Source organism: Oncorhynchus mykiss, chromosome 12, assembly GCF_057628025.1.
Source record: "Oncorhynchus mykiss isolate SJ-2025 chromosome 12, ASM5762802v1, whole genome shotgun sequence".
Classification (NCBI taxonomy): domain Eukaryota; kingdom Metazoa; phylum Chordata; class Actinopteri; order Salmoniformes; family Salmonidae; genus Oncorhynchus; species Oncorhynchus mykiss.
This window is the reverse complement of record NC_143033.1, coordinates 49,257,164-49,272,734: the sequence shown is the minus strand read 5'-3', so window position 1 is coordinate 49,272,734 and position 15,571 is coordinate 49,257,164. Positions and strand designations below refer to the sequence as shown.

The following is a 15,571-nucleotide window of genomic DNA, read 5'->3' as shown; positions in this document are numbered from 1 at the left end:
TCAAGAGGTTTAACCTGTGAAATCAAGTTTTTTACAATTAGCTAATTAAATTACTTCATCAGTCATTGCAGAAAGAGCTGGCAAGCTAGTTGTTTTCAAGCATGATGCACAGACAAAGACTATGGAGCAAGATGCAACTGAAATTTTGCAGGTGTGGAAAGAGCGAGAGATGGTTGAGGGGGAGGCTTGAAACGCTGGGCATCTTTTTATGACATGCATTATATGAATTAGGTCCTCAGAATTATACTTAGGAGGAGCGGCTTCTATGGAGTAACTTTGAATGTGCTTGAACTAGCTAGCTAACCAGCTTGTGTTTGTAGGGCTGTACCAGAATTAAAAACCCATCTTACATTTTTGAAATTAATCAATCCAATGTGAAATGTGATAACTAGGCCTATAGTATTCTTAACTTGCATTGAAAAAGTTAATCCATTCTTCTCTAGCTCAATACTGCTTGAGGAAGACTGTAGTAGTCGAAACGCATTGCAGTTGTGCATCCTGATGTACCACGCTGACTGCTCCTATATGTATTCTTTTGTAAATATATTCTGTTAATAGTTCACTAAAGTCAATTGCAATCTACTGGCTCCCTACAACTTCTTTCTTAGATTACATGACATTAGGGGCCTACCTTCCCACTGCCGTCATCTCATCCTAGCTAATTAAAAATCTCTCTCCCTATCTTCTGAATCAAGTTCCAATGTAACGTCAGTATAGTCAGTAGCCTATGCTTCGGAGCACAGGCAAAGATTTGAGCTTGCAGGCAGACACTGGAATATGTTTCTGAGGGACAGAGTGAAGGCTTTGCATAGGAAATTTGTTGCATTTTGTTGTGGGACTGGAAAAAAATGCCTGGAATCTAAAATAACTGGTTATTAACTGGTTCCCATGTTTTTTAAAATAACGCTTCTGTTCAGGAACAGTATGGATCACTTTTGTTCCAGGTTATGTTTCTGTTCCTTGAAAAATGTCAATTTTTTCAGGTTTTCAGTTCTGTTCCCAGAACTGGTTCCAAGCCCTGGTACAGACCATGAAACATGCATTGAAAGCGTCTCAGGGTCAAGGGATACTGCACCAACGCTTGAACAGCGTCCTTCTATCCTACATGGATTTTGTACTGTAGATATGTGGTAGTGGTAGAGTAGGGGCCTGAGGGCACACAGTGTGTCGTGAAATCTGTGAATGTGTTGTAATGTTTTTAAAATTGTATAAACTGCCTTTATTTTGCTGGACCCCAGGAAGAGTAGCTGGGGAGCCATAATAAATACAAATACAAATACAAGAACATTCCTCATTACTCATGAAGAGAGATCTACATGCAAGCTTTGACCTTCTCAAACCTCCGAAAGCAAAAGAGACATTACGCCGTCAATAGGAGAGTCAAGTCAAATATTGTGAACTGAGAGCAAAGGACAGCCCTTTCAATCCAAGAGAAATTGTCTTAACCAGGAACTACCTCAACGGACCAAAGTGGGTTGCTGCTACAGACATTGCTCAGACTGTGTCCTACACTGTTAAGACTGCATAGAATGTCATCTGAAAAAGGCACACAGATCCGTTACTGTTGAGTAAAGCCACACCGAAAGAACCGCCAGTCCTGTATGGTCCAGAACTGTTACTGGGTGACACCTTGACCCAGCAGTGGTCACATAGGGACTCACAGGCACGTTCTCAGGACACTGAATCAGCCGTACCCACTCAAGGATGTGACGAGACTGTGACACAGGCTACTCAAATGCCTACACCACAGTCTAAAGACATTGTTATTGAGAGCAACGTTGACCACCGTTACCCTATGAGAGATAGACGGCACCAAGATACTTGCTTGTAAGTTTGTTCATAATTGTGGTTCATAATGGGGACAATTTGAGTAGGTTGGGAGGAGATGTGTATTGGTGTTGTGCCGAAGAGCATCATGGGAGTGTGTGTTGAGATGATTGCACTCTAGATACATGGTCTACCATCTCATCAATATTGAATTGTTATAAAGATGTGGTCATGAAACCCATGAGACATGAAACCCTACAGTGTTAATTTCTACTGCATAGTGGACCACCACAGATATTCAGGTGGTCAGGAACACATTCACATAGACAGAGAGCTAGGAGAAATATGCTAATACTCCATCAAAACACCCTTGCGAGCAGTAAGAGAATGTCTGACGTGATTTGAGTGGCCAACAAGATGGGCCCCTTGTCCCAAGCTAACCCTCCTCCCCCGTGTTTGTCTGCCCTCTACCCAATGCATTATGGGGCATGTGTTTGTGTGTGTGCTTCTTTCCACACCGCCCACCACCGTCACCCAAACCAGCTGCCTCTCATCAATATTAACTGGCTACTGTGACAGTAGGGCTCTCCTTGTGGCAGTCAGCGCCCCCCCGAGGACCCCTACGAGCCTCGTGGCCTCTTCTCCTCGCCACGCGCTGTCATCACTTATTCATCGAACACCTGTTTCCATTCCCCCATCCTCGGTAACAGGGGAGCCTGTGGCTAGTGGCTTATGTCTGGCTTTCCACTTTTCTAAATTGCTTCCTTGTGTTTTATTTTACCCCCCACCCCTCCCTTTGCTGCTCAATGCACATGCAAAGTGAAACAAGAGACACATTTAGGTGGGCCCACGGAAATCAGTAAGGCTAATGCTGCGTGCTAAAGGCAGACCCATCGCTCAAGCTCTTCCCGGTCTGTTATGGTGAGGGGGGGGGGGGGGGGGGGTAGTCATCTCTAACATTTCCATCCTGAGGAGAATTGATTCCTACGGCTTTGCCATGCCAATAGAGTGTGTTACTCTTGGGGGGCTTTGTTCTTTCACCACTATTGGTGTATTGGGGAGAGTCCTGTCCTCAACTCTGCATTGTTGCAGTTCATTCCTATCAAACGAGCTACGCTTACGATCGGTATCAGATTCACCTTCACCTTATTACCCAAATTGATTCGAGCACAAATGGCATCACTATTGCTCCACTATTGCTCCTGCTGCTGCCTGCTATGTATAAATTTTATTTCAGGCAAACTCAAGTCTACCCAAACAGAAAGAGCTAGAGCTGAATCAAACATTTGTTTTATACAGCAGTTGACTTGCCGCGAGGGAAAAATGCGCCATTGTTTTTCATGACAAAATGATGAGGCCCCTCTCTGGCAGTATACACAACAACAGCTAGTCAGTTAGCGCTCTTGTTTCTGTCTCTCCCCGTGCCAAGGCTTGGGGAGAGGATTCCTTTTGGATGAGACGCAAAAATAAAAAGAATGCACAATGAGGAAGAATGGAGCTGTCAAACGTAATGGATCCTTGAATAGTATTTCAGTTTTATTAGTCAAAATAGCTTTGAAGGAGCTGTGAGGGACGCAAAAGGCCTTTGTTCAAAATTCCTAACTTACGTCAAATGGTTTTAGTAATCAAATAATACCTTCTGAGAATTGCATTTTGTACAGAGGGGGCCTATTTTTCACTATTCGGAAGGAATCTCTTTTGGTAGTATTTTCGGATAAATGATTAGTGGCAGGTTGAGCACAAGAAAGAAAGAAAGAGAAGTGCACACAATGGCCACACACACAGGAAGAATCAAATAGCAAACACTAACATTGATTTTCACTGGCTGAGACCATGACATCAAACACATTATCTCTTTCATTGTGCTCCCAGACAAATATCTTAATTATTCTTTGAATGGGAAGTGCTGCAATTAATAGAATTCACATTTCGACAGTGTTTGTCAAAACCCAGCCTTGGACCCTCCAAAAGACATTGTTAATAAATATTGGAGATGTTGGGTTAGCATGTGCAATGTTAGGGGTAGAATTCTGCAGTAGAAATAGGATAAAGACAGTGTTTGATTGTTCAAATAGATAGACCAATGGATGAGTTTTGTGTGAGATATGGGGCGCTGCACTCACGTTGGATGTCGATGGTGACAATGGCATCTTTCCCATTGGGCAAGGCCTTGTTTGAGGCCCGACAGGTGATTTGTTGGCCTGTCTCGATGTTGGAGGCAGAGAGGTAGAGTGAGCTGACTGTACTCTCCCTTCGCTCATCCCGCAACAGTGTCTGAGGAAACAATGCAAGAACAGAGATCGCTAGTATCATTACAAGATGTCTTATTTCAATTACATTTACAATGTGTTCATTTAGCATCTTTTTCCAGAGTGATGAGAGCAACTAAAGTAAATAAGGCAAGCACATAACACTGCCATTGCAAGTTATACAGTAGGTGGGCGGCAATCGATTTACAGTACATCATGCAATATATACAAACCTCATGAATCTCAAGTATGGCTTACCCTGAATTACATAGTAATAATGTGGTAGTAACATATTTGTAATGACATATCACAGAGTTTAGTGGTACATTTTTTGAAGATTTCTGGACAGATGGAATCAGTCGTCTCTCTATCGTTTGCCTCTATTTGCATGCCTTGATATGCCAAGCCAAGTCATGATCTGACTCAAAGTATGTTTTTCCAAAACCAAGCTTCATCCTTGGATGAAGATGAAACATATTGGTTCTCTGTCTCCAAAGTTATTTATCCTGATGAGTCTAAAATGGAGCCGTTAACAGATTCAGATGAATCAAAAAGACTTGACATCCTAACAGTGTGACGTGTAATCAATATGATGCAAACACTATCAAATGTGACACATTTCAAATGTTCTATAAATGTTCTTTTAGGCTGGGTTTCTGTACAGCACTTTGAGATATCAGCTGATGTACGAAGGGCTATATAAAATAAATTTGATTGATTGATTTGATTCTATACAGATGCTGATACTAAGTACTAACAAAGTAGCTATACACTATCCGTGTCAGTTATTAACCATCAAGATCCCAATATAATTATTTTCCCAAGATAGTCCTCTCTTTTTTTCAAAACGCCAAAAACATCTAAATCATGGTCTTACAATGAGTGAAGGGAGCGCCCTCCAGTCAGTTTGTGTGGGTTAGACTCACCCCAGAACGAGCAAGATCACACTGCAAGATTAAACGCGCCTCTCACCTTCTCCGTTTCCTACTCAGGGCTGAGAAAGTGAACAAATTGCCCATGAACACATCCATAATGTGGAGTGTTGGAATGCTTTCTCTTTTTTTGTCATGTTTAAAGCAAAATGTGAGTGCTCCATCTTGCCCCGTGAATCAAATAAAAAATCTCAGCTGCCATTAAACTGACAGTGAGGCCTTTTTCAGGACACTTCGAGGAAAGGATGAGTAAAGACAGGAGAAGAGAGGAAGATAGGAAGAGTGGGAAGGGTTCCTCCAAGTGAGGGAAGAGCGAGCACACCTCTTATCACGGTCCAAAAGACACATTTCAGGTGCACAATCAATTTATTTATGTAAACTTAATTTCAGTGCATACACCTTTTAAACTTTTTAGTGCAACACATCTAGATTCCTGTCTTGTATAGAGTTATAATAACAGTTTTCTTAGTATGTATTGAATTTGTCCGTTAATAAATACAGTACCTACAGTACATGCATGTGGCGAAGAGGTTTGGATCTCTTGGCGTAACAGCTATGGTGTCGGGTTGACATTCACTGGAGTTCTGGTCAGTGCAAACCCCTGAATTCTATACATTGGTGTCAGAAGTGGGATGATGTTACTGTGATACCATCAAAGTCTGGGTATGAGTGACTGCAGATAGAAAAGTGATGGGCGCTCTTTCCGTAGGAAGGGGACATTGTAGCAACCTTGATAAGTCCGTTTGAATCTCTTGGTGTAATGGTTAAGGTGTTGAATTAGTTTCAATATGTACGAAATAGCGATGTCCTATTGAAAGAGTCAGGTCAGCGCAGAGATCAATCAAAACTAGCCCAAACCATACCCAGTCTAGATCCATAGCTACAGTGAAATTATAAAACTGCAATTTTAGAATGTGGAGGGGACATGTCAACATCCTTACCTTAGAGAACATGGCGCCATTCAGGACCTGCCCGTTGCGAATCCAGATGATGGAGGCAGCAGGCTTGGCATTGTCGGCGTGGCACGTCAGGTTGAGAGGGTCGCCGGCCCTTAGGCTCACCACGGGTGCCCCAACAATCACAGGGTCATCAGGGGGAACTGTGGAGTACCATAAACCATTTATTTGCATTAATTTCTGTTAGATTTGTACTGTTGTAGAGCAGTTAAAGACTTACAATAGCGGTTCATCCAAACAACAAAATTACATATTGGTTTCTTTACTCTGTAAGCAGTTTATAGACATGGTAAAACAGCAATCCATGCTTAGGTTTGCTTAGGTCTCTAAATGCTAAATCTTCAGCATGTTTGGCCCAAAACCAATGCAAGTGTAAAAGGCAATCAATATGTTGTTTTGCAATTTCGATGAACTATCCCTTAAACAGGCATTGCTATGACATTGCATACCAACTCAGGGCAACACTTCTGATGTTTCAGTCCGGGATGAAAATGTGCAGTGCCTTCAGAAAGTATTGACACCGCTTGACTTTTTCCACATTTTGTTGTATATTCAACCCCTTTGTTATGGGAAGTTAAGATAAGTTCAGGAGTAAAGATGTGTATAACAAGTCACGTAATAAGTTGTTTGCAATATCGTGTTTAACATGATTTTTGAACGACAACATAATCTCTGTACCCCACACATACAATTATCTGTCAGGTCCCTCAGTCGAGCAGTGAATTTCTAACACAGATTCAACCACAAAGACCAGGGAGGTTTTCCAATGCCTCACAAAGAAGTGCACATATTGGTAGATGGGTAAAAAAAAAAAAAATAAGCAGACATTGAATATCCCTTTGAGGATGGTGAAGTTATTAATTACAATTTGGATGGTGTATCAATACACCCAGTCACTGCAAATATACAGGCGTCCTTCCTAACTCAGTTGCAGAAGAGAAGGGATATCGTTCAAAGATTTCAATTTGAGGTACATTTTGACTTCTGAACAGTTACAGAGTTAAATGGCTGTGATAGGAGAAAAGTGAGAATGGATCAACAAGATTGTAGTAACTCCACCATACTAACTTTGATAGGAGTGAAAAGAAGGAACTGATTACAAATAAAGGTACGGAAGTAAAACTGAAAACAAATGTGGCAAAAAACATATTTTATGTCCTGAACACAAAGCATTATGTTTGGGTCAAATCCAACACAGCACATCACTGAGTACCACTCTTCATATTTTCAAAAATGGTGGTGCTGCGTCATTTTATGGGTATGCTTGTCATCTGCAAGTTTTTTAGGATAAAAATAAATGGAATAGAGCCAAGCACAGGCAAAATCCTAGAGGATAACCTGGCTGTTTGCTTTCCAACAGACACTGGGAGAAAAATTCACATTTCAGCAGGACAATGACCTAAAACACAAGGCCAAATACACTAGAGTTGCAAATATTGTACAATCCAGGTGTTTTCACTTTGTCATTATGGAGTATTTTGTGTAGATGGGTAAGATTTAAAAAAAAATATTTAATGCATTATGAATTCAGGCTGTAACACAACAACATGTGGAATAAGTCAAAGGGTATGAATACTTTCGGAAGGCACTGTAGAATAAAATACACTTCATTTCAGAGCAGCATGCGGGCTGAAGTATATAAATTCAACGTAGTCGCAAATCCAAATATTGTACATCATCATGAACAAGTAGCCTACATTTCAAATACACATTCAGTGGTAGGAATTTGCTTAGATTGCGTTGCATAGAGGCTATACATCATCATCCTCACCCCTGCTACCGCTTTGTGTGGTCTGACACTTCTCACAGGTGAGCGATTACTCAGAGGCAAAAGAGGAAGCAGAAACCAGAGAGTCTGCCTCTTTTCATGCAAGAGAAAGACGAAAAGAAAGAAAGAATGCAAGAAAGAAAGGCAGAAAGAAAGACAGAAGGAAAGAGGGTAGCTAGTTGGTGGAGAGTTTCGCCGAATCCCAGCTCGTTAATGACACTTACATTCTTGTGTGAAACCAGCTCTGATCACCCTAGATTTGTATTCAAACTCCAGGGAATTATTGATTAAACACTCAGCTCATTAGAGAGCAGATCTGGGGCACGCCTAAATCAAAGGCAACATAAAGCTGGCACATCCTGAGTGCTTGGCAGAAAGAGAGTAAGGGATAGAAGGGGAGAGAGAGAGCAGCATCTGTCAATGATCTCTCTGTCACTCCTTAACATGCTCAATATGCACTTCCATACACTTCATATGTAACATATTACATGAAACAGATACAAAATAAGGCCTATCGTCATCACCACCACTTCAGTGCAATACTTAGACATTGGACATCACCACCGCGGCCTTCTATCACCACTACTGCCTTCGCTGCTTTCACTTCATTAGCGTCATCCGTTTTTCTTCCCTCCCAGGGGTAAATTAGGAGAGAGGTATAGCTCGCTACATGCAGACAAATGCCTTATACGGCACGGTGGCAGCAGCAGGAGAGTTAGAGAAAGAGTATGTGATGGAGATGGAGTTTGAGAGAGCTAGCTGACTTCATTAGGGCATGACTTGGCCTATTTGCTCATTACTCATCCCTCACAGCTGGGGGAGGACTGATTAGAGCCATGGCAATTGCTTTCACTTTTGTCAGCCATCTTTGTTCAGCACAGTTACAATGAGACTGGTAGAGCCAAAGATTGTCCATTATATTGACAAGATAGTCAAGTGACCGCTGTAACAATGGAAACGTCCTCAAAGATGAAAGGCCGCCGGGAGAAGGCGAGATCACATGGGACCATTATAACCATCGAGAGGGCAAATACAACAGGCCATAAATATAGATAGAGGACTCATCTTTCTATCTGTGCCATTATAGCGTTTGTGACAGCATGGGCAGCGCCATTTAGGCTACCTTGCACTTCTTCATTGGCTCATTGCTCCCAACTCATAGGAATCCCCACCCAGTTAACTACTTTAAAATGGTGGAAGCCCAGTGGCATAGTGCAATTTCAAGCATTGAGCATTTACAGAAGCACAAATATCATACCCCCCCCAAAAATGGTGAGAGGTTAGCATGCCTTGGTTCTATGATATTTGTGCATCTGTAACTTTCTCACTCGTCATTATTCATGATTCATTCAGGACTATCCATAATTATGGTAGCATCAACATTAATGTATAAGTAATTAGAAACATATTCTATTCTTATTTACCATAAAAGTGACTCATAAAACGACACAATACATTATTTATCATTCATTTCTATTGGGCACAAAATAATATTAAACACAACCAAAACTAACAGCAAATGCATCCAAAAATGTTGTAGTCTCAAGCTTGATGTAATCATTACATGCTAGAAATATGGGACCAAATACTAAACATTTGACTACTTTAAAACACATGTAAGTGAATACATAGTCCTAAAATGGGTGGACAAAGTTTTTATTTCTTCAAAGTTTATTTGTCACGTGAGCCTTACAGTGAAATGCTTACTTACAGGCCCTAACCAATAGTGAAAAAATGGTATCAGGTGAACAATAGGTAAGCAAAGAAATAAAAACAAATCTAAAAACAAATCTAATCAAATTTTATTTGTCACATACACATGGTTAGCAGATGTTAATGCGAGTGTAGCGAAATGCTTGTGCTTCTAGTTCCGACAATGCAGTAATAACAAGTAATCGAACTGACAATTCCAAAACTACTGTCTTGTACACAGTGTAAGGGGATAAAGAATATGTACATAAGGATATATGAATGAGTGATGGTACAGAGCAGCATAGGCAAGATACAGTAGATGGTATCGAGTACAGTATATACATATGAGATGAGTATGTAAACAAAGTGGCATAGTTAAAGTGGCTAGTGATACATGTATTACATAAGGATACAGTCGATGATATAGAGTACAGTATATACGTATGCATATGAGATGAATAATGTAGGGTAAGTAACATTATATAAGGTAGCATTGTTTAAAGTGGCTAGTGATATATTTACATCATTTCCCATCAATTCCCATTATTAAAGTGGCTGGAGTTGAGTCAGTGTCAGTGTGTTGGCAGCAGCCACTCAGTGTTAGTGGTGGCTGTTTAACAGTCTGATGGCCTTGAGATAGAAGCTGTTTTTCAGTCTCTCGGTCCCAGCTTTGATGCACCTGTACTGACCTCGCCTTCTGGATGATAGCGGGGTGAACAGGCAGTGGCTCGGGTGGTTGATGTCCTTGATGATCTTTATGGCCTTCCTGTGACATCGGGTGGTGTAGGTGTCCTGGAGGGCAGGTAGTTTGCCCCCGGTGATGCGTTGTGCAGACCTCACTACCCTCTGGAGAGCCTTACGGTTGAGGGCGGAGCAGTTGCCGTACCAGGCGGTGATACAGCCCGCCAGGATGCTCTCGATTGTGCATCTGTAGAAGTTTGTGAGTGCTTTTGGTGACAAGCCGAATTTCTTCAGCCTCCTGAGGTTGAAGAGGCGCTGCTGCGCCTTCTTCACAATGCTGTCTGTGTGAGTGGACCAATTCAGTTTGTCTGTGATGTGTATGCCGAAGAACTTAAAACTTGCTACCCTCTCCACTACTGTTCCATGGATGTGGATAGGGGGGTGTTCCCTCTGCTGTTTCCTGCTGTTTCCTGAAGTCCACAATCATCTCCTTAGTTTTGTTGACGTTGAGTGTGAGGTTATTTTCCTTATTTTCCAATGGAAATAGTCCGGGTTTTCATTTGATTACCTGTTCAGGAGTCTTATGGCTTGGGGGTAAAAACTGTTGAGAAGCCTTTTTGTCCTAGACTTGGCACTCCGGTACCGCTTGCCATGCGGTAGTAGAGAGTACAGTCTATGACTGGGGTGGCTGGGGTCTTTGACAATGTAGAGGTCCTGGATGGCAGGCAGCTTAGCCCCAGTGATATACTGGGCCGTACGCACTACCCTCTGTAGTGCATTGCGGTCGGAGGCCGAGCAATTGCCGTACCAGGATCTCAGGACCCATGCCAAATCTTTTTAGTTTCCTGAGGTGGAATAGGCTTTGTCGTGCCCTCTTCATGACCAGCTTGGTGTGTTTGGACCATTCTAGTTTGTTGGTGATGTGCTCTCTCAGGAGAACTATGTACATAAAGTGATGTAATTTCTAAACAGTTCACCCGGTATCAATGAAAATACCCTCAAATGAATGCTGAGAATCTGCACTTTAACTTCATAGTCATTGTATAATTTCAAATCCAAGAGCTGGAGTAGAGAGCCACATTTTTTTATTATAATCACTGTCCCAATACTTTGGAGCTCACTGTATATACTTTTAAGTAACTTTAAGAATAGTTTAAAAAGTAAAAGTGTAAATAAAGTACAGGCTACAACAACCTTCACCTTGACCAAAATCTGCACAATACATTTTTCAAATATTTTCAAATCTGAAGATCAAGGCGTTGCTTGAAGATCCAAAATGTGAAACATCCCCCACAGCTTGAACGGATGCAGTGAGAATAAATGGTCACATTGAAATTTGAAGTAATTTTTAAGTCATTTCATGAAGGTGATGCAATGGTGGAGTACCAGTTAATATTTATACATTATCAGTGCCCTAAAATCATGTCATAATGGGGAAATTTCCTCCCTGAGTTTCCACTCTAATTTTACCATCTGTATACAGGGGGACTATATTTGTTATTGACAAGGTGGAGTCTCAGGTTTCAAATCAGTGGTGATCCTCTGTGTTATACTGTGATGTTGGAAGAAAAATCATCTTTTTGTTTTTATTTCTTCTCTATCGACTAATGAGACCAGCAAGAAGGCAATAATGTCAGGTTGACAACCTGCATTTGGTTTTCTTTCAGTCTCATTTGTGGCACCCTATTCCCTATTTAGTGCACTACTTTTGACCTGGGACCAAATGTGTCTGTTCAATAGCAGTACACCGTATAGGGAATAGGGTGCCATTTGAAACTCTGACCAAGACAGACTGAAAGCAAACCAAATGCAGTGAATAATTCATGGGGCTCCTTTCTGCGCCGACTGGTGCAATACAGGGAACCATTTTCAATATCTCTCGGTCTGTGATGCTAAATCAACAAACCCTACAGCTGTCACTGGCACAACATATCATAAACAAGCACATTTACATTATTATCTAAGACAAGCCGCTACTGTTAGCCATCTGTCCTCAACTGCCTGCCTGACTTTTCATGCTGTTGCGTTCCTTGTCTTAGGCCACATCCAAAATGGCACCCTATTCTCTATTTGTAAAACAAAAAGGTTTTCACTAAATAGGGAATAGGCTCCCATTTGGGACACAGCATCAGACTCTGGATGAGCATCAGGTGACACCAACCACACACACATTTTAGAGGTGTGAAACAGCTATGCAACAGGCCTTGGGAACTCCACATAAAATACTGACCAGTGCAGTGAGTTCACCCTCCCACCCTCCCAGGTCTTGTGTTGTGTCGTCCGTGATGTCAGAAATGAGGGAACCAGATGGCATCTTTGCAATAAGTCGGCAAAGGAGCTAATACCGCGTGACTCATTACACGGGCCTAATTCACAACATCAGCAGTGATGTTTGGTCTCTGAAGCCAAGTTAGACCCCAGAGAGAGCAAGGGAAGAGAGAGCGAGAGAGATTGAAAGAGAGAGGGGGGGGGGGTTGAGAGAGGGGGAGAGTGACAGGGAGAGAGAGAGAGATGGGGCCCTCCTTTCCAGTAACCCCATCATCATTTCTACCATGTTTGTGAATGTGGCACAGCCTAATGGTTCCAAATTGATGATTTAACGTGGCCAGTCAATAGATTTCTCATGAGCTGGCCTACATAGAGGTGGACTAAGCAACCCCTCCTTTAATTACTGCCGCTGGATGCAAAAAGCCCCCTCTCTTCCCCTTCCCTCTCTCCCGTTCTTTCTCTATTTCTCTCTCTCCACACTAGAGCCTTGTTTTTTGTCACCGAATTACATTTTCTTTCTCTCCCCTTGATTCACTGACCCCTTGGGAGGGACCAAAGTCATTCAGTTCTGTAGATGGGGGAATAAATTGCCAGGAAGAAATAGCAATTTAATTTAGGAAATAAACTGAAGGGATGACTTGGGGAAAATGTGACCCATTTTCAAATGTACCTGGATCTGGTTGTGAGATCTTAAGATGGCCGCCTCCCAGGAATTGGTGGCCGGGACCGATTAATCACTTTCATGGTGGGTTCACTGGCAGTGCCACATTTGTGCCTTCACCCTCGCACTCTCACCCTCTAAACTTTAAGATGGATGACGTAATACATCCTCTTCTTCACGTCAGCTGTTAGCATGCACTTAGCACACACATGCAGAGGTGTCGGCGTATCCTTCTTGAAAGTTCTACGCTGCATTCTACGCTACAAGTTCTATGGTATGGCACGCACAGCCCAACATCCAGATAAAAACGTGTCCAGGGCAGGATATTGCAGGCGAGAGAAAACGTTTTCTTCTGGAGATTTGGTTGGGGACAAATTCTCTTCTACCAGCCTAAGTTTTCTACCTCCTCTTTAGGCTTTCACCCTCATTTTCCCCACATTTATCCATGCCATTGTAGCCCATTCACTTGCTTGAAATCGAATTGAAAGAGTCAGTACCAAGTCTCCACCGCCAACAAACAGCACCGAAGGAGATTGGCAGTGCATTTGTGTCTTTGTGCGTCACATTCGCAGCAGGAGAACTTGCCGTAACACCTTGCGTTAGTGAATGTTACCTCTCCAGATAAGGGAGATGCCACTGAAGTTAATTAAACTGTGATTAATTAAAATGGGGAATGTAATGGGTCCCAGAGCCCGAGATAAGGTACAATTTGTTTCACCGCTCTGGCTGGAGACTCCGGAGGGGCACAATGTCAACTGATGTACAGGCAGGAGGAGAATGAAAGAGAATGAAGACATTCTTTCAGTCACTCGTGCCGGCAAGGATTTGTTGTGCCAAATACGAAGTAGGAAGAAAAATACTTGTGGCCATGCCTCCCATCCCTCCTCTGTGAATCCATGACAGATCTAAAGCAATTAACAAGTTATCACTGCTAAAGACATTTCAAAGCTGGCAACAGCCTTTAGCCAAGTTTTAATTAGGAGGAAATGGGAATAATATGTTTAAATTAGTTTATCCGTCAAAAACATTACAATTAAATATGTTGTAGTAAATAGGAGGGTTATCCACAGAATTAATTAGACTGACTAGATTCTGATAGTAGTTACAGTATCCTGTCAAAGATTCCAATGTGTTAAGATGAGGTGGTTTGGGTTATTCCACACATCAATCAGATTGATTGGTCTGGTGAGAAGTGAGTTAAACCCAGTCCTACACAATCCACCATCTGTGGATGCTTGAAAACACAATAATTCCTCATTAAGGTGTTATTCACTGCTAATTAACATGTCACAGACAATGTATATAAGGCACATCATACAAGGTGTGACCAGAACCAGATTCATTCCCCACAAATAATGGCTCCTCTCGGATATTCAGATGTTATTCACTCCTTAATGTGTATTTGAGGCCATTCATTTGTTATTCACTGCTAACTAACACGCAATAGACAATGATGCCCTTCATATGAGGTGTGATCAGATTAATTCCACACAAAGACTGGCTCCTCTTTGACATGCATTCAACTGTGTTTGGAGGATATAGGCATGGGTGTTGTCAGACCCGAGACGACACAGCGGCATTGAGGGAATAGCAGCAAAGTAGCTGCATTTGCATTTGTTTAAGCTGTTTCCAAGTTACATATATTTGGATACATTAATTGTAACGGCCGTTGGTGGAAGAAGGTGAGGACCAGGGTGCAGCGTGGTAAGTGTTCATCATTTTAATGGTAAAACTGAACACTATCAAACAAGCAACAAAAGAACAACCGAAACAGCTCAGTCAGTTGCAAAACACACTAAACAGAAAATAACTACCCACAACCCATAGTGGGAGAACAGGCTGCCTAAGTATGGTTCTCAATCAGAGACAACAATAGCCAGCTGCCTCTGATTGGGAACCAAACCAGGCCAAACACATAGAAATAGAAAACATAGAACACAAAACATAGAATGCCCACCCCAACCCAACCCCAACGCCCTGACCAAACTAAAATAGAGACATAAAAAGGGAACTAAGGTCAGGACGTAACATTAATAAGAATGATTTAATGATGCGCGATTTCACCTGGCACAGAACATGTGCGTTCTTGTCAGGACACTGTTGTGCAGAGGAGCTAGTCAACAACACACAATCTTTTTTTATTTTACCATGTACGTTGACTGAGAACACATTATCATTTACAGCAACAACCTGGGAAAGAGTTACAGGGGAGATGAGGGGGGATGAATGAGCCAATTGTAAACTGGGGATGATTAGGTGACCGTGATGGTATGAGGGCCAGATTGAAAATTTAGCCTGGACACTCCTACTCTTATGATAATGGACATGGGATCTTTAATGACCACAGAGAGTCAGGACACCCATTTAACCTCTCTAGGGTATGAGGGACGCTAGCGTCCCACCTGGCCAACATCCAGTGAGATTGCAGAGCACCAAATTCAAATACAGAAATACTCATTATAAAAATTCAGAAAAGATACAACTATTTTACATAGGTTCAAAGATGAACTTCTTGTGAATCCAACCACCGAGTCACGGAACCAGCCAAGTAGAAGAGTTACACAAGTCAGAAATAGAGAGAAAATGAATCACTTACA

General features: G+C 42.0%; 1 protein-coding gene across 1 annotated transcript in view; it reads right to left on the bottom strand.

Moving 5' to 3' along the window:
• Positions 1–15,571, bottom strand: part of LOC110538905 (kin of IRRE-like protein 3) — a 300,574-nt gene that overhangs the window by 91,874 nt on the left and 193,129 nt on the right. Inside the window, exons 4-5 of the mRNA XM_036937674.2 lie at positions 5,890–6,047; positions 3,891–4,041 (exon numbers count right to left, since the gene is read on the bottom strand). Of these exons, the coding sequence (XP_036793569.1) occupies positions 3,891–4,041; positions 5,890–6,047 (309 nt within the window). The remainder of the gene's footprint in view (positions 1–3,890; positions 4,042–5,889; positions 6,048–15,571) is intronic.